We start from the raw sequence: 20,075 nt of genomic DNA, 5'->3' as shown, positions 1-20,075 counted from the left end.
TCCGTAAAAACGCGCGGGCGGGCTCTGGACGCTCGCTGATCTCCTTGCTGCTGAGCTTCGGAGAGGCTGGCGTTCTGATCCCCGGCTTGCAGAGCGGGTTTGCTCCGGCCTCTTTCTCCTCCCAACTCCTTCTTCCTCACGAACAGGCGTCTCGCCCGCCTGAGTTCAGCCCCGGAGGGGATCTACACCCGAGCTACCTTCCAGAATGCCTTAGGCACCTAGTGTTTTCTAGGTATCCCTCCAAGTCACCTCAGGCACACAGCGTTCCCACTCAGTCACAGCACAGGGCTGTTTTTCATTTAGCAGACCATCCCCTTCCTCCAAGTTTATCAGGTCGACCGGACCTATAGACCACCACCCTGTACACTGGCTGCTTTTTCGTGCTAGGTCTGCCCTACCAAGTTGGCTTACTACCTAAAGTGCTCTTTTCCCAACCAGATAACACCGGCTTGTAAAAACTCATGTCCTCTGTGCATTTAAGGCCTTCCCTGTTGGCCTCACTGAAATCTGGATCGAATGTCCCTTGACTATCATTCTCCCCTGTGGAGGAAATCCAAACGTCCTGCATGGTCAGTACTGCAGTATGCATGCACCCATACAGGTGGAAAATTATTGTCCTAGGACTTACAGGGATAAGTAAGCAAGACTGAAAATTCTAGGTCAGCCTGAGATACATTGAGACCTTGTATTTAAAAATAATAGTACGGGCGGGTCAGAGGGGTCAGGCAGGTGCACAGCTTTAATCCCAGGACTAGGGAGGCAGATCTCAAGGCCAGCCTGGTCTACAGAGTGAGTTCCAGGACAGCCAGAACTACACAGAGAAACCCTGTTTCAAAAAAACCAGAAACAATAGTAGTAATAAATATAGAAGGCCCTGGTGTTGTGGCTTAGGGCTGGGGAGACACAGACAGGAAGATTGGAAAGCCCAGGCCATCTTGGGCTCCCTAGTGTTATGTGTTCATATCCACCCTGGGCTACATAATCACAGACTGTATTTCAAAAAAAAAAAAAGTATATGTAGGTATATATTACATATAAATGTGTGCATAAAATGTACAGAAAGATTGAGAATGGTGTTATTCATCAAGATCCTACTGTATCTGGAATATATAAATATTTCTCAGGCAAATAAGGAAGCAAGAACAAATGAGACTTGCTCAGTTGTTTCAAGAGGAGTAAGCCGGCACTATAGAATCTACCAGAATTCTAGGACACCCTCCTCTTGTTTTGGTTTTGTTTATTTGTTTTTTGTTTGTTTGTTTGTTTTCCAAGACAGGATTTCTTCCTCTGGCCTCCAGAATTCACAGTTCTGCCAACTTCTGCCTCCCCAGTACTGGGACTAAAGGTGTGGGCACCACCAACCTTGGGCCCAGGACCCCTTCTTACCAGCCAATTCATACATCAAAGACCTAAAAAGGCTAACATTCTAAAATTTTTGTTTGTTTGGTTTGTTTTTTGAGATGTTTCACTATATAGTTCAAGTTGGCCTTAAACTCAAGATCTGTCCCCACTCCCATCCTCGACCCCACCCCTGCCTTCTGAGGAACTGAACATATATGTCACTGGTGTTTGTATTAATCAGGTTCTCTGGAGGAAAAAAACTGACAAGATAGATGGATAGAGAGGGCTGGAGAAATGGCTCAGAGGTTAAGAGCTCCAACTGCGGGTTGGGGATTTAGCTCAGTGGTAGAGCGCTTGCCTAGGAAGCGCAAGGCCCTGGGTTAGGTCCCCAGCTGGGGGGGGGGGGGGGGGCGGGAGCTCCAACTGCTCTCCCAGAGGTCCTGAGTTCAATTCCCAGCAACCACATGGTGGCTCACAACCATCTGTAATGAGATCTGGTGTGTCTGAAGACAGCTACAGTGTACTCCTATGCATTAAATAAATAAATAAATCTTTAAAAAAAAAGATAGATAGATACACACATACATACAGATAGATTCATATACATTAAATATATATAAAATATTAAATCCCATATAAATGATCAAATAAGTTCCATATGTACTTATGGGATTTATTAGAGAGGCTTATAGGCTAGTCCAAAGCTGGCATTACACCAGTGGAAAATCCAAGAACCCAGTAGTTGTCCAGTCCAAGAGGCTGGGTGTCCCGGCTGGTCTTCAGTGAACAGATGGACTTGCCAGTGACAGAGGGCAGGCAGGGGAAGCAAGGGGCATTGTTCCACCTCAAATGATCCAGATTTGGGGTGGGTCTCCCACTAGAGATTATTAGATCAAGAAAAGTCCCTCAAAGGTGTACCTTGATGCTTGGGTTTCAGTTAAATCCAGATGCAGGCAAGGTGACAGCCAATAATGGCCATCACTGTGTATTAGTCAGGGCTCTCTAGAGTCCTAGAACTTATGGAATGCCTCTCTATATTAAGGCAAATTACTGTGATGACTGACAGTCTGTAGTCCAACTAACCCAACCTTGGGCCACTATGAATGGGAAGCCCAAGAATCCAGTAGTTGCTCAGTCCCACAAGGCTAGCTACTTCAACTGGGCTTCTGTATAAGCTGGAATCCTAAAGAAATAGATTCCAACAGATGTGCTGGCAAGTAAGTGCAAGCTAGGGAGTGAGTCTTCCTTCTTCCAGTGTCCTTATGTAGGTCTCCAGCAGAAGGCGTGGCCCAGATTAAAGGTGTGCACCACTACACCTGGATCTGGGACTTGTTTTGTCCCAGGCTGACCTTGAACTCAGAGATCTCCTTGAGTCAGTCTACAAGGGATTAAAGGCATGTAGTACCTTGCCTGGGCCTAAGATTTTCATGGCCATTTTGCCTCAAGATATCCATGCCAAGATCCAGGTCAGAAACTTGTGTTTTCCAGCCTCAAGACCTGGATCACAGGTTTACCCTCCAATTCTGGATTGTAGTTCATCCCAGATAGAGTCAAGTTGACAACCAGGAATAGCCACTACACAGTGCCTATTCTGTCATAGCATGCCCTCCATTTCTAAACCCAGTTCTACCCTTGCCTCTCTCTTCTTAGTCCTTTCTATGTGCTGAAGCCCAGGAAGATATGGCTTCTGCTTCTGTCTCCTGTCGCAGATACATCATTCCATTAGCCCACCTTACAGCCCTCTGGAAACCCTAACCTTGACATAGACACACAGACACACAGACACACAGACACACACACACACACACACACACACAGACAGACACCCACAGACACATGCTATCCCACAGATATACACAGACCCCACACACACAGACACCCATACACACACAGACACACACAGACACACAGACACACACACACACACACACACAGACACACACACACATTATTCTTGTCGATCTTCTCTGAGTTTCTCTCTGAGGAACAAACACTAGAATTCTTGTTAAAATTTCCCTTCAAGGTATCAAAAATGCAAAGCTAATATACACTAAAAATCTCTCTGTTGCAATATCCACGCTCGAGGATTTTGACAATAAGAAATCGCTCAGGTAAGAATTCTATAAGTCATTCATTTTAACAGAGATGACAAATTTCTGGTGTGTTTGGTGCTGTCTAATTTCCCTCCACCTCCCAGGGCTCTGGGTTCTGTATCAAAACTGAGCGGGTCCAGCTTTTCAACGAAACCCGTGAGACACCAGCCTGCTTCCTCCTCTTCTGTCAAGAACCTTGTGGCTCCCTGAGACCCACTTGGAAAAATCCACGAACCATTTCTTAATGGTTTCTTTGTCGGGGGTGTCCTTGTCCAGTCTGTTGTAACAGAGTCCCTGAGATTCAGTGATTTATAGTGAACAAATTTACTGTACCATCGCTCTGGCTAGAAAGCCCCAAATCAAAGGGCTTAGGCCAGACCTGAGGCTTCTGGTAAAGCACAGTCTTCACCTCATAGTAAACAAGGCTAGTGGGGGAGAGGAAAGAGACACAGAGGGTGCCATCGTAACTTCTCTAGCACGCCTACTCTGGAGATGATCACATTAGCATTTTCGAGTGCAGACCCCCCATCACTCTTCAAGGCTGCAGCTCTCAACACTGTTGTATGGGGAATTAAGTGCTCTTGCCTGGACTTTGAGGACAACTCTCAAACCAAAGCGATGGACCTGGCATTACACTTTAGTGATAGAACATTCTAGACCCCAAAAGGGAACAGTGAAAAAACAATGGCATTTATCCTCAGGTCACTGGCTTGGGAGCATGAATGCTTGGCAAATAGAATCTGGAGTAGAATTTAGACTAGAACCCTCCTGCCATACTATAGCAGCTGAGTATTCCGGGCTTCACAGGCTACATGTCCCCTGTGGTGGTGAGAATGGGTATGGCTTCCATACACTCATCTGTGTGGAGGCCTGGCCCAGAGGGAATAGCACTGTTAGGATGTGTGGCCTTGTTGAAGGAAGTGTATCACTGTGAGGGTGGGCTTTGAGGTCTCATATGCTCGAGCCATGCCTGGGGTGGAAGACGGTCTCCTGCCGCTTCCAGAGCAAGGTGCAGAAGTCTTGGCTCCTTCTCCAGCACCATGTTGTCTGCAAGCTGCCATGTTTCCCGTCATGACGATAATGGACTAAACCTCTGAACCTGTAACCCAGCCCCAATTAAATGTTTACCTTTATAAGAGTCTCCCCTAAGACACTGCCCATGTGCTTTTGTTCCTTTTTCTGTATACTGATGGACTTCTTCACTCACTTTGCTCACAGAGCTGTGGGCATTTGGTAACATACAGGGCTTAAAGTGAGCGGCCCTGGCTCTCAGGAAGACAGCCAAACCCATTAGTCATTTGTTACAGTGATTGAGATGGTTGTGAGTGAAGAGGTTATTAAGACCAAGAATAACAGTACTCAGGAGGTGTAAGCCTTATTAATATTTCTCTACTACAGCAGAATCGTGCCATCCAGTAAGGATTACCTAGTTTAACCAGTTATGGAAGTAATTTATGTGCTTCCTGGTAATTAACCTTGTGGACCTGAGGTGCCTGAGGGGAGGTTTAAGAGAGCGGTACATTTTAATCAGAACTCCAGGGAAAGATGTAAAAGGGAGAGGAGCTGAAGCCAGCTGAACCTGGAGGGAAAGAGCTATGGCAAGCATTGGAGGCCAATAAGATAGCCCCTGGGATATTTAATGGTGCTACATTGAATATTTCAGGCCTCTGCCGTAAGCACAAATACTTCAAAACAAAAAGGGAACTTCACTGTAAAGTGTGTGAGTGTCAGTCCTACAAGAGCTCAGCTTTCTCCAGGATGGGTATGTCTACATGTTCCTTGTTATGGTGCTGGGGTTTGAACCTAGGGCCTCATACACCCTAGGAAACTGAGCCACATTCCCCCTGCCCCTGCCCCTGCCCCTGCCTCTGCCCACCCCACCCCACCCCATCCCACCCCTACCCCCACCCCACCCCTACCCCCACCCCCACCCCCTCTGATTTTCTGCTATCCCTTTCTACTGGTCTCTAAGCACTTTCATGGTTTGCCTAACAGTAATCCCAGCTGGGGAGTTTTAGCCACTCACACCTCACCCCCTGCCATTTGTTGGGCTGGCTCCTAGGTATTCTTCCAAATTCCGGTTAGAATAACATTTGTGATGTTCAATCCAGAAGTGTCAGTTTAGTTGGATTAAGAGATCCCTCGGGAGATTAGCAAAGCATGCTTTTTTGAGTACGTCTGACGGTGTCTGTGATTTCCAAAAAAAGGGTCAGATCAATCATGAGGGCTTTGACCTCCAAAGGTTTAGCACATTGACACATTCTGTTGTGCCAGGGAATGTTCGTGAACCCCCCCAAAAACCACTAAGGAGCCAAGTCTGATACAATCACATTAGGGTCTCTTTATTCAGGCTCGAACTTGGGCTCCCCGCCAGCCCTGACGCAGCAGGAAGGTGGAGCTCTGAGCCTAGTTTTAGGTAGGTATTTGTAGAGGTAAGAAGTGGGTATCCAGCCCAGTACACATCCGAAGGGGTGGGGGGCACAATATGGCCTTTTACATAATTGGCTGGTGCCGGGAGCCAAGCCATCAACTTAACTTCTGTTTTCCCCCTGATTGGTGGTTGTTAGGAAACGAAGTGTTGGGGGCAGATTTGTAAGTTGGAGGTGCAGATTTTGGGGGGATAATCTGGAAACTGGTGTTAGATGCAGGTCTTGTTGGGAGGGCGGGTAACCTGGAAATTGGTGCTAGGTACCGGCCTGTTAGTTACTGTGAGTTCAACCTCATATCAGGTTCTCTAAAATGGAATCTGAACCCAAAAGGTTTTGTCTCCCAAGTCAAACGGTTTTTTATTTTTTTTTTTGAGACAGGGTCTCACTATGTACTCAGGGTGGCCTGGGACTCACTATGTAGGCCACACTGGCCTGAAACCCACGGAGATCCTCCTGCCTCTGCTTCTCTGGCACTGAGACTAATGACACAGGCTTGGATTTAAGCTCTGAATAAACATATGGGGGAGTGGTGGAACTTGGAAAGGCGAGGCCCAAGGGAGAAAGTGAGTCACGGAAGGTGTGATCTTAACAGTGTTTCTGGCTCTAACTAGCTCCTGTTCCTCTTCCTTGCTTCCTGGCTGCTGTGATGTGAATAGCTTTCTTCCACCGTGAACTGCCTCTGTTCCGCTCTAGCCTTCCAGGAGCCTGGGAGTAACAGAGCCAGCCAGGTGCTGGCTGGAGCCTCTGAACCCAGTAGCAAAGTTAAGTGTCTCCCCCCTGAAGCTGCGACAGGCATTTTGTCACAATGATGGCGAAAAGGAGGGACACCTCCTTCACAAAGCTTCCTGGGCCCCATGCCAAGAAACGGCATCTTTCTTTCTTTTTTTTTTTTTAACCACTGTTTACCTGTAATATTTATTTATTTATTTGTTTAGTCATTCATTCGTTTATTTTACAATTTGTTTTTCTGTGTTTCAGTTTTGGCTTTTTGAGAGAGGGTCCCCATGTAGCCCTGGCTGTCCCGGAACTCCCTGTGTAGACCACACTGGCCTCAATTCAAGGAGATCCACCTGCCTCTGCCCTCTGAGTTCAGGGATTAAAGACATCCAGCACCATGCTTAGCTTTTTTTTTTTTTTTTTTCTAGTTTTTGAGATTGTCTAATGAAACCCGGGCAGGTCTCAGAAGCTCGGGATGATGCTGAACTTTGTCCATCTCCCAAAGTCAGGGTTCCAGGCAAATGCCACCATTCCTGGCTGGGTCTATAAGGCTGTACGTTCTGTTAAGCTGGACAGCATCTGTCTTTTTGTTTTTTTCTCTTTTTTCTTTTTTTCGGAGCTAGGGACCGAACCCAGGGCCTTGCGCTTGCTAGGCAAGCACTCTACCACTGAGCTAAATCCCCAACCCCTCTTTTTATGTTTTTAATCTCTAAGTCTCCCCTCCCCCATGCCTAGAACAGTACGTGGATCAGGGCTAAATGAAAATTTACTGAATGAATGTGTTGTTGAGTAAATGACCCCTGCCTTCCCTCCAACTTCTCCCTCAAGCACCTCCAGAAAGTCCATCCCTAGGACCCTCAAAGTCAGAGGACCTCCCACCAAATGCCTGTGCTGTGACACTAATTAAAAGCTCATTAAAAAAAAAAAAAAGAAACTCACTGGGCAATGGTGGCACTTTAGTCCCAGTTCTCAGGAGGCAGAGGAGACGGATCTCTGTGAGTTTGAGGCCAGCCTGGTCTACAGAGCAAGTTCCAGGACAGCCAAAGCTACACAGAGAAGCCATGTCTCCAAAATAAATAAATTAATTAATTAATAATAAAAATAAAAATAGAGAAATATAAATAGAATAAGTTAAATTAAAATTAAAAAAAAAGAAAGAGTAGAAAGTTATAATTGGGGGCTGGGGATTTAGCTCAGTGGTAGAGCGCTTACCTAGGAAGCGCAAGGCCCTGGGTTCGGTCCCCAGCTCCGGAAAAAAAAAAAAAAAAAGTTATAATTGTGGGACTGACCCTTGAGCCCAGAGTGTGGCCTCCGGCGCCTCTCTCTGAGGAGTGCCGGAATCCTCTACATCTGTGGCCTGTCAGCAACATAACTTCTGCCTTAGTCACCCTCCTAAAATAGCCTTTTCTTGGCTAGGAAAGCTCCCCTTGACACTTGAGGACACACTCCTGGCTTCTACCAGGCTACTGCCAAACCTCTTTGCCACCTGTGTGACCTGACCCCTAGAAACAAATCAGAGTGCTGGTCCCGCCTTAAACTGACCCTGAGAATTCCCCTGTCCCCCAAGCTCTCATCAGAGAAGCGTCGAGAATTTGCCTTCCAAAGGCAGCTCAAATCAGGACCTATTCTAGGAAACCTATTTTCACACCTATATGGTTTAGGTATGAAGGATCTCCCCAATAGGGCTGTACACTGCTAATGTCTGACATTTTATTCTTTATTATGTATTATATGTGGTAGAGGGAATCAGTGTGCGGACCACCTTCAGGTGCCCTCAGAGGGCAGCAGTCAGATGCACTGGAGTTTGAGTTACAAGTGGTTATGAGCCACCTGGCATGGGGGCCAGAAACTGAAGGGTTTCTGTCTCCCTGGTTACCATGAAGTCAGCAATGAAGTCCCCTGCATGAACAGCACCTGCTCTAAACCAAAGGAGCCATCTCTCCACTTCCCAAGAGGATTTTATTTTGAAGACTCAGATCCCAGCATTAAGGTTTTGATTGCTGTATAGAGACACCATGGCCACAGCAAGCGTTATATAGGAAACCATTTAAATGGGGCTGGCTTATGGTTCAGAGGTTCAGTCCATTACTGTCATGGCGAGAAGCATGGCAGCGTGCAGTCAGACACGGTGCTGGAGAAGGAGCTGAGAGAGTTCTACATCCAATTCACAGGGCAGCAGGAAGAGAGAGTGACACTGGGCCTGGCTTGAGCTTCTGAAACCTCAAAGCCCATCCCCTAGTGACACACTTCTCCAATGAAACCACACCTATCCCCAACAAGGCCACGCCTCCTAATAGCGACAGTCCCTTTGAGTCTATGGAGGCCATTTTCATTCACACCACCTCAGTGGCACTATTGGGAGGAGATGAGGAGGTCCTGAAGACACCAGCTTCATAAATGGATTCAGCTATTGATGAGTTTATAGCTGAATGGGTTCTTTTTTCTTTTCTTTTCTTTTTTTTTTTTTTTTTTCGGAGCTGGGGACCGAACCCAGGGCCTTGCGCTTCCTAGGTAAGCGCTCTACCACTGAGCTAAATCCCCAGCCCCTTTGAATGGGTTCTTAAGAGTTGGGTAGCCCATCGACATCCCATCTTGGGTGGGAGAGGGGCTGCCCCACCCTGAGGAACTATTGGCAGTCAATGGCTGCAAAGGAAGGAAACTTGGGAAGAAGGGGTTCAGTGGGAAAGGAGAAGAAAGGAGGTGACGAAAGCACGTGACAATGACCATGGACATTGTATACACGTGTGAAATTGTCAAAGAATTGGGTGTGGGCAAGGGGAACACATGAGACTTTCTTGGAGGAAGTGGGTCACAGAGGACGTACCTTTGAAGAGAAAACATTGCTCCCTTGTCCCCGCCAGCGGGGACCCAGTTATCCAGGGTCCCGAAGGGGCGCTACCCTTGGGCCTAAATGGGGGGCGAGAGAAGAAGGAGACCAAGCAAGATTCTGTTGTCAAGGTCTCGTTTATTGGGGTGAATGTTACAGCTTTTAAGGCTTTCAGGTAGGGGGAGTGTCCTTTGTGAAACACAGAGGAGGGGGAGGTGCGGATACAGGCAGTGATAGCTGGAGGCAAAGAGGTCGGGGCGGTAGAAGATGAGGTCAGGCGGTGGAGACACTGGGTGTTGATTCAGGAGGTAACAGGTATCTGCTAAGGGAGCTGAGGCATCCCTTGAATGTTATCTTCCTGTGCCATAAATTCACAGGAGAGGCTTTCATTCAACAATCTTAAGACTTAATGCAGTCATCTTAGGGGTGAGTCTCTGTGGCCAAACAGCCCAAAGTCACCTAGCCACTTTGAGCCATGCAGTCAAAAAGCGGCTAGGCCCAAATCCAATATGGCTCCGTGCATCTCCCCCATTTTTCTTTTATAAAAGACCATTAGGTGGAAGTAGTGGTCTGAGAGAGATCAGACATGCCTCACAGAGTGCCCAGCTCGGCCATGGTGAGCCACTCTTGCAGTTAGGACTGCACCCCAATGGCTAGGAATGAACTTATGCTGTAACACACCGTTCTGGGCTATACGTGTGTGTTATTGGGGGAGAAACTGGGCAGAGGAGCATTTGACCGGCCCACACGTTTAACCGGGGTGTAGCCACCTCTGTCTTAGGATCGACCTCTCAAACCCCAGCCTCTCTGTCATAGGACCACCTTGTCGCCCTCAAGGCTCCATGTCTAGATTGGTCAAGGGTCAGAGGAAGTTGCCCGTCACTGAGGAAAGCTACATTGGATCATCTTCTCATTCCTCTTACTTGAGCCCAGGGGTGAAAGAGTAGGAGCCAGATGGCATTAATATAAGAGATTGTGGAAATTGAGCCTCTCCCGATGATAAGTAGTGGGCACCTCATCTGGTTCTCCTCAGCTGCTATGGCCATACTACCAAGGGCCGTAGTCAAGCCGCTCCTGTAATAAAATTTAGAATTCCCAATTGTTAGCAACTACTCCAGAAAGTTCACCCACTGTGCTTGCGTAACAATAGATTGGGGGAAGGTAGCTCCAGACACTGCAGACACAATGGCTGCAGCAGTAATGGCTGCTACAATAGCAGCGAAAATGCCAAGGTCTTTCCCAGGACAGTTCAGGATCGGTCATTCTTCTCTGGAACAACCAGCAGGCAATGGAACCATGTCTGAGATCTGCAAAACCAGGGCAGAGTTCCCCAGTCCACAGCAGCTTCCACCAAGCAACAGTGCACAGAGGGTCAGAGCGCAGGCCGTGGTGGGACGGGACACAATGACTGCAGCAACGCCAGAATTTCTGTGATGACAAAAGATGAGTGGGAATCCTCCATATTCCTCCAAGGACACAGGAATGACTCCAGGGACCCGAACCAGGAGAGCTGAATCTTCATGCTCCCAGGATCAGCATGGCTCACCAGCCACTCGGGCAGCTGGCACACTCCTGTAGCATCCTGTAGAAAAAACACAAAGATTCCCTCTTCCCCATATAAAATATCTGAACAGGATCATGCCAATATGTGGATCTTTCTATTTCACCTAGGCAGAAGTATGCCTAGCTGTAGGGTGCCATAAACTCAGAGTGTTCCTTGGCATCCAAATTTTAAAATTGAAATAAAAGGAGCATATTTTAGCATACAGGGATAACTCCCCTTTTTTATTTACTAAAATATTGTTAAAATATTATTTATTAAGATAAGTCCTTGAGGATTAAATTGAGGACACTGAGCACTTGTATTTATAAATTTACTTTTATACCAAATTATTATCTCCAGCATTATTGTTTTGGTGATATAAAGAATGAGATTTTTTTGACTAATTATTCCTATGTAAGGCCTATAATCTGCCTGGTATCATTGTCCTCCCTTGTTAAGGGGTCTAGGCAATCCAGTTTGAGTTCTTAAATGACCTATAAAGGAATAGTACTTAGTGCTCTTAACCACTGAGCCATCTCTCCAGCCCCTCACCAGCTTTATTTACCTAAACATAAGCATTAATTAGAGATGCCAAATCCTATAAATATTGTCCAGATTTAGTCGCACTAGAAATCCCTGAGCCGGCAGGGTGAGGCTGGGAGTTGAAAGTAAGCAAATGGAGTCTTCCTCTTTTCAAGAGGGTGTGTTATCAACTCTATTACCATTTTTAAAGAGCTGGGTCTATGGTTTTGTTTAGTTGTCTGAGCCAGAGCACTGAAAGGACAGTGAGTTGTCAGACAATTCACACTGAAATCACTCATTGATTTTAAGTAGAAAACCTGTCTCTAATATAGCATTAAGTAATTGTATAATTTGAGGGCTAGTAGTATCTAAAAAGGGAAACTTTTTAATCAACTGTAAACCATAAGCCATACATTGACTATCAGTATATGACTTAAAAGCTTGATTTTTTTTTTAAAACAGTGGCTACAGCACGTAATTTAATAATCTGTGCTAAAGCAGGGGAAACTGAAGAGAATAAACAAGTGATCCAATCATACATGTAGCCTTTTCATTAGATGAACCACCTATAAATATAGTAAGCTCATTTTCTATGGGTTGTATGCACAAATTTATAGGAAATACAAAAGCATGCAAAGAGTAAAATTATCAATTTTGCCTGAGATTTGTATATGTGATAGGCCAAATATCAGTATTTTGTAATAACCAATTTAATTGCTGTTTGGAATAAGATATGTTTTACCAGGTTTCTTTTTTAAAATACTTCCATGACTCTAGTCTACAGTTCTGTATTAACACAACTGAAGCTTTATCTCCAATGAGGATAACAAAGGAAGGCTTAAGTCCTCTGCTAAGGTGAGGTAGTTAGCCAATTAACATATCCTTAGAAGCTTAAAATTAGCTTCAAATATTCTTTTCTGCAACAGTTACTCCCCAAATATTAAAGCTCATTTTGAGAGCAAAGGTTTGTAGTAAAAATTTTCATATACACTGAAAGATTTAAGGTTCTAACTTCTTACATTGAAGAAGCGACAAAATTACATAATATAAGGCTATTAGCCATTCTTTTGTAAAATTTTTAATGATATCACTTTGTGGGCTCTCTAAAATTATAAGCAAGCTCACGAAATGAAAACTCACAATGGCCAGGACGTAAACAAATTGTATAAAACCAGTCCTCTAAATCTATCTTGAAATGGCAGTTGGAGTAAGCAAACTGGCTGTAATGCTCTCACAAGTTCTAAAACCTCATCAATCTTTCGTAAGTCTTGTAACAATCTCTACCTGTTTGATTTTTTTTTCTTTTTTTTTTTTTTTGTGTGTGTGTCAAGCCAGAAGAGGAAAAAGCCTCTGGTTTCTTTATGGACCAAACTATATATCTAAAGTACAGCACTTAGCAGGTATCTGCGAAGCACAGTGGGGAACCCTGGCTGAGACTTCGGTAACAAAGGACAGACTATGTGGCCTGAATAAATTAGGGAAATAACCAGGAAGGCCAGCCTAATTCTGACTCAGGTGAGAAGTACCTGGCCAGACTGCCAGTTGGGAACAAAAAGCTTCCACATGCAAGGGCAGGGCTCAGCAGGGGTCAAACCTTGTTGGAGACCCAGAAGGGTCTTGTTGCGGCTGAAAACATTCCATGAATGTAAACTTCTTGTGCAGTAAATTACAGGGAGAGGCTTTTGATCCTATAATCTAAGGCTAAGGCCAAACAGTGACAAGGCAACCAGGCCCATGTCACATGTTATCTAGAATGACTTCATCTAAATTACAATTTTAAGCCAACTTTCTGTTACCAATGTTACACCTTTTTAACCATATCTAATAACTTAAAAGCCAATAGTACATAACCAAGGCGTGTAGAGCATATTTATACATTTAAAACCAATCAGAAACAAAATTGAAGTGGCTATACATATCTTTAATATTTAGACCAAGCACCATTTTTACTTTTTCTAGCTGTAATATTAAGAGAAGCACCTTGTCACCTGCTAAGTCAAATAATAAGTCAGGGATTTTTCTAAGAGAAACAGCTATCAGTTTCATTACCATAGAAGCTGTGAAGCTCCTAGTGCCTTTAGGATCGGCTAGTGTAAACATTTAGCCAGCCCCCTGGGGAGCTTGCCCAGTGGACTTAGGCTTCTAGCTACAGATGCAGGCTCCAAAAGCCAATTGAAACTTTTTATTTATTTGTACCTTTCTTGAAAGGAGTTAAAACTACATCAATGGGTGAATCAACCAGCATTTAAAATTTTAACCTTTTCTTTTAAACATGAAACACAAAACATTCAAGCAACGAGAAGCAAAAACCACAGACATAAACTGACAGACATGGACAGCTTGGTGCACCAAGGACAGACAATAGACATAGAGGGAAAAAACTAGATGGTGTCCCACATATCCTACCTATGGAACCCAGAACCAGAAATAAGCATTTCTCCAATAGGAACCAGCAGAGAGGCAGGACGTCTCCTGCTTTCCCTCTGTTCCTAAGAGAGCTCTGAAAAGGTTTTTCTCTTTCTCCAAAGCATCTGCGGAGAGTCCGGGAGGACTGTTTTTCCCAAACCCATTCTCTCTCATGTCTAGGGTGTAAACTATCTCTAGTCAGGGTCCAAAGACTAAAACATAACTCTAAAAGAACGCATACACAAAAATACTTTACCATTACCTTGTCCCTTTTTTATTACAAGTTTTACTTACGCTAGCCCAAATCATCAAGGCCTTTTCTAGCCCATCTTACCCCAAGGACACTTTTCATCAACAAAACAAAAAAAATTGATTAAATCCTTTTTCTTAACTCTTTCCTCTCTCCCTGAATGAGCGCTTGATCTCTCCTATGAATCAAGCCTCCTTAGACAATACCTTCCCCATGGCGATGGGACGACACTTATTCGACCGGTCTTACCTCCCTCTCCAGCGATGCACGAGCGATGCAGCCTGAAGAGTCCTCAATCTCTCCTCGGATCTCCTGTCTCCGTCGTCCGGTAGTTGGCCGTACTTCGGGGTCCCTGTTCAGGCGCCACTTGTCCCCGCCAGCGGGGACCCAGTTATTCAGGGTCCCGAAGGGGCGCTACCCTTGGGCCTAAATGGGGGGCTGAGAGAAGAAGGAGACCAAGCAAGATTCTGTTGTCAAGGTCTCGTTTATTGGGGTGAATGTTACAGCTTTTAAGGCTTTCAGGTAGGGGGAGTGTCCTTTGTGAAACACAGAGGAGGGGGAGGTGCGGATACAGGCAGTGATAGCTGGAGGCAAAGAGGTCGGGGCGGTAGAAGATGAGGTCAGGCGGTGGAGACACTGGGTGTTGATTCAGGAGGTAACAGGTATCTGCTAAGGGAGCTGAGGCATCCCTTGAATGTTATCTTCCTGTGCCATAAATTCACGGGAGAGGCTTTCATTCAACAATCTTAAGACTTAATGCAGTCATCTTAGGGGTGAGTCTCTGTGGCCAAACAGCCCAAAGTCACCTAGCCACTTTGAGCCATGCAGTCAAAAAGCGGCTAGGCCCAAATCCAATATGGCTCCGTGCACTCCCTGGCCTCTTTCTGTCTCCCTAGTCACCGTGAAGTCAGCATTGGCGTGCCTACACACTTGGCTACAGCCATGACGTTCTGCCTTACCATGTCCATTAAGAGTAGAGACAGTCAACCATGGATGAGAGCTTCTAAACCAAGGAGACACAATGAAGCCCTCTGTTTTTAGGTCACTCATCTCAATGTATTTGTCACAGAGTAAAAAAAGCAGACCAGCGTCCCTTCCTCTTTCTTGCATGGCTTTGTCAGTGTCTTTCTGTTTGTGTTCAGTGCCACCAGTATATATGGTAAGCCCTAAAGGAGCCAGCGAGGGGATTTTCACTCACCACAGGCTTCACTCCCATTAGGGTTTGTGCCCTAGAGACTCATGTGAGAGGTCTGGCCCCTAGCAGAGTGATAGTGACCATAACTCAACTGAGCCCGAATTCAGCAGAATCAGTAAAGGACACCAGAAAGACCATGTGTCAGTGAAGTGCAGATGCTGTGGGGACAGCCTGTGTGTCGGGGATGTGCAGACACTGTAAAGTCAGCTGTGGACTTGCCACCTGCCCCATGGAGCAGACGGACACACAAGGGGAGAAGCAGAGAGGAAAAATGTCTCTGTGGAGTGTCTGGTTTTCTGGATCATCCAAGCTGGCCCTACAGTTTACTTGTTTGTTACTTGAAGGCAAGCCCTGAGTAGCAGGGCCCTCTGTGTCAAACAGTGTTCAGACATTAGCAACTGCAGAAGGGGAGTTAAGTTTGTTATTTGCTGCTTTCGTTACTTATGATGTAGCTTGAGTGTCTCCTTTCAACTGAGTTAATAGATATCATCAGGATGTTGTAATTAGCCTGGCATGGCTAATTGCAGCAGGCAGATCTCTGTGAGTTCGAGGCCAGCCAGGTCTATATAGGGATACCTGATCACAGAGCAGACAGACAGACAATACCTACCCAGTAAGAAGGGAGTGGGAGGGGGTTGGGGATTTAGCTCAGTGGTAGGGCGTTTGCCTAGCAAGCGCAAGGCCCTGGGTTCGGTCCCCAGCTCCGAAAAAAAAAGAAGAAGGGAGTGGGAGTATACAGCATGTGAGACATACGGTAAACAGAGCTCAAAAATATATATTCATATGCATTTGTCTTTTTTTTTTTAAGATTTATTTATTTTTTATATATAAGTACACTGTAGTTGTCTTTGGATACACCAGAAGAGGGCATCAGATCCCATTACAGATGGTTGTGAGCCACCATGTGGTTGCCGGGATTTGAACTCAGGACCTCTGGAGGAGCAGTCAGTACTCTTAACCGCTGAGCCATCTCTCCAGCCCTGCATTTGCCTTAAATATATATTCATTTCTATGTTATGTGTGCAGGTGTTTGGGCTGCATGTATGTCTGGGTACCATGTGTGTACAGTGCCCATAGAGACCGGAAGAAAGTGGTGGGTCCCCTGGAACTGGAGTGGCTGATGGTTGTGAGCCTCCCATGTTGGTGCTGGGAGTGGACCCTTGAGTCTGTACTCTTTACTGCTGAGCCATCTCTTTCCAGCCTCAACCTCTTTTCAAATTCCCAGCTGAAGAAATGTTTGTCCACATTTTGTGGCCTTGACCTAGAGCCTTTACAGATCTGAGCTGATCACTCAGAAAACGGTCAAGCAGAAGGACCTCTCCCCCATCATACCTCACGTCAAGTCGAAACCAGAGACACTGGTCGAATCTTCCTCCTGCCTACTGACTCTGCCGTCCTGGAGGTGGTGTTTGCAGGATCTTAATGCTATAATCACACAGCCACATACAAAGGCCCTTCAGTGTTATCACACTTGGTAGGAGAAGGTATCTCTGAGGCTAAGCACACAGCTGCCTGCCGGACTGCCTGGGGTCTTGTCTCAGGCAACATTGTTTTCCTTGCTTACTGCGGGGGGGGGGGGGGGGGGGAGTTCAGAATCAAAATGGAGTCACTAATGTCAGTCGTAACAAAAGCCGAATAAGTAAAACTGGGAAGAGAGGGGTGTCATACATGCTATAGCAGATACTAGTAACTACTCCAAAAGACTAACCAGAACCATACACCAGAGAGACATCTGCTGGGACAACTTACCCTAGAATGAGGTGGCTCATCCTGGTTACCAATTGGACGGCCGAGGCTTATTGATTTAAGATGCTTATGCAACCTTCCTTGCTTTGCCTTTAAGGACTCTCCCATGGGCTGGAGAGATGTTCTGCGGTCACCTCTCTGCTGCTCTTGCAGTGGACTCAGGTTCAGTTCCCAGCACCCATATCAGGGGCCTCTTGGCCATCTGTAACTCCTGTTCCCAGGGATCCTACACCTTCTTCTGGCCTCCACGGGCACTGTGCAAACCCAGTTCACGAGCAGACAAGCAGTCACACACACACACACACACACACACCAGAAAACAAGGAAAACAAACACCCACAAAATGCCATGAAATTTATATTTAATGGGCAGGAAAGGAAGTCAAGATGGGATCCAGAATTCTCAGCCTCCTGGTCTCCCCCAACGTCCAGTCCTTACTCTTACCCTCTCCTCCTGTGGTATGTAAGGCTGACCCAGAGGCCCTGTGACTACAGAAACTGCCCCGCATATCAAAGCACACATCACTCAGTAGCTGGGGCTCCTCTTAGCTCTTCTCACCCTGCCCCCTACCCCAAACTTCTCCAGCCCATGCCCTTCCCTTCACCCAGCATCTTATTCCTACATAAACCTGACATTTCTGCCTTGTGCTCTTAGCTGTCTTTTGCTCTCTTGGTCCCCTGTGCTTGGTTCCTGGTCTCTATTCTTCCCCTCCCCTCCTCTGTTTCTCTCTTGCTCTCTACCCAGCCCTCTCTCGTGGGCATGCTCACTGCACTACTCTCCCTCCCAGGTCCGGACTCTTCTGTATGCCGCCAGCTGTGCTCGCCCTCTCATCTGCTTGTAAGATGTCCCAGGACGCATCTCATATCTATAAAAAACGTTCTCCTCAACCGTACCTTGGAACAGTTATGTCTTCACTTTCGACACTTGGGATCTGTTCTGAGATGTGTGCCTGAGGAAAAAAAAATATTTGAAAAACCCAAATTGAAAGTCCTGTAATTTGGAAAGAACAAACAAACGAGCTAACTTGAAGACCCCGTAGTTCTCAAGGGAGCGGTAGACCTGGACAAGTTGGAAAGGAGTGTGGAGACTGAGTGGATTCTGCTATCTTTTGTAATCCCTGCCATTCCCTATGAAATACGGACTTCATGGTCCAGGAGAAGAGATCGGCAAAGCCAACACCTAGCTAATGACAGTTCTTAACCCAGGTATGCCTGGTATCCAGGCTAAATCTTCATTTACTAGAGCAAGAATCTATTCCTGGCACAAAAGGAAAACATTCCTTTAATGTGTTTTCCAGAAAATATTTGAAGTCAGAATGGTTGGAATTGGAAACACTGGCTCCTCATCTCTTATTAGTGGCTCCTCTGCTATGTAAGCAGTCATTCTGAGAGCCCTACAGGAATTAACGGTGCAATCTACTGACTCATTCCTTCCAGGAACCCCAAAAGAGGGTCAAACTGCATTATCTGTCAGATGCCAGGCCTTGGGACCGACCCACCCCAGGAGAGAAACAACAAAACTCCTCTGAAGGCTAGAGAGATGACTCCACAGTTAAGCTCACCCACTGCTCTTTCAGAGGACCTGGGGTTCAATTCCCAGCCACCACATGGCAGCTCATAACTGTCTGCAACTCCAGGTCGAGGTGACCCACCCCACATCCTCACACAGACATACGTGCAGGCAAAACAACAATGTACATAAAAATAAATGATTTATTTTAATTAGCTGATGGCCGGGGGTGTAACTCCATGGAACAATGCTTGCCTGGCAGACTCCTGTAGCTGACCCCCTGCACTGGGAAAAAGAAAATGAACACAAAACCGTAAGACAGTCTTGAGGATCCAGGACCAGGACCTGGCAAACTGCCAGGTTTTGTCTCTTAAAGCAGTGCTGTGGTACAGCCGTTATGGGTTCAGTACGATTTATTATGTTTGCCTGCTGTGGTGGCAACAGGGGAGCTGGGGTGCAGAGCAGAAACCGTTCCCTGGCTGTCCCTTTAAGGAAGTCTGTGACCTCTAGCCAAGGACGGTGCTTAAAACCTAAAGAACTTGGGAGATACAGACTGGTTTTTAGGCCAGCTGCGCAGAAAGCCCTTCTGAGCCCGTCAGAGAACAGCTCGGCTTTCTGCAATCAGCTCTGTGGTGAGCTCAATCAGCAGCTACAGTTTTCCACCACCGTCCCCGACCTGCTCTCCTGCTCTCCCTCGAGTTTCTCTCCCCTTTGGTTTCCCAGACGCATAAGCCAGAACGTGGAAATCACCTCCGTTTCCTCCTCGCCCCTCCCCCACCTCCCCACAGCACACACTCTCACCTCCCGTAAACCCTGCTTCTACCAACCTGCACCGTGTGCTTGGCCAGCAGAGGCGGCAACTTTGGCCAGGTTGAAGGTGAGAAGAAACCGAGATGGGGTGTTTGTTTGCCCGGCTCCCCGTTTCCTGGCACACCACCTTCCTCTACCAAAGGCCACGGTCAGGCCGCTTCTTTTTGCTGCGGTCGATAGATCCCAGAGCTCTTCTCTCCAGGCTCCTTCAGACCTCAGAGGCTAATAGTTTCCTGTCCTTTCTAACTTCGTTCTCCAGGGCTTGACTAATCTGTTTCCTAAACCAATACTCACTGTATTGACTATGAATTGTTAGGCAAAGAATTACCTTAAATGAAGTGCCTTAAAAAGTAAGCCTGCCAGTGGTGGCTCATACCTTTAAGCCCAGCACTGGGGAGGCAGAGACAAGCAGGTCTCTGAGTTCGAGACCAGCCTTGTCTACAGAGCAAGTTCCAGAGAAATCCCGTTTCAAACAAACAAACAAAAAAACCCAAACAAAAAACCCAAACAACAACCACCAAAAAAAAAAAAAAAAAAAAAAAAAAATCAAACAAATAAAACAAGACAAAAAAAACCAAGGAAACATTTATGGGCTCTCGGGGAGCAGCTGTCCGTAGAGTGCTTACTGAGCATGCGCAAAGCCCTTGCCGAAACTCAGCACTGCCTAAACGAGGCATAGCTGCCCAC

At 46.2% G+C, this 20,075-nt stretch overlaps 1 protein-coding gene across 1 annotated transcript; it reads right to left on the bottom strand.

Annotated features, from left to right (window-relative positions):
- Nucleotides 1-9,525: 9,525 nt before the first annotated feature.
- LOC148004597 (uncharacterized) lies at nucleotides 9,526-15,344 on the bottom strand. The gene is made up of 3 exons (XM_087559347.1): nucleotides 15,327-15,344; nucleotides 14,378-14,542; nucleotides 9,526-10,989 (listed from the first exon to the last, which is right to left on the bottom strand). Exons 1-3 carry the CDS (start codon nucleotides 15,342-15,344, stop codon nucleotides 10,780-10,782), a joined length of 393 nt encoding a protein of 130 aa, XP_087415473.1. The 3' UTR covers nucleotides 9,526-10,779.
- Between the last annotated feature and the right edge of the window lie 4,731 nt (nucleotides 15,345-20,075).

The sequence above is a fragment of the Rattus norvegicus genome, chromosome 7, assembly GCF_021556685.1.
Source record: "Rattus norvegicus strain SHRSP/BbbUtx chromosome 7, alternate assembly SHRSP_T2T, whole genome shotgun sequence".
Lineage (NCBI taxonomy): Eukaryota > Metazoa > Chordata > Mammalia > Rodentia > Muridae > Rattus > Rattus norvegicus.
The sequence above is the reverse complement of the archived record's forward strand: the minus strand, read 5'-3'. Positions and strand labels throughout refer to the sequence as shown.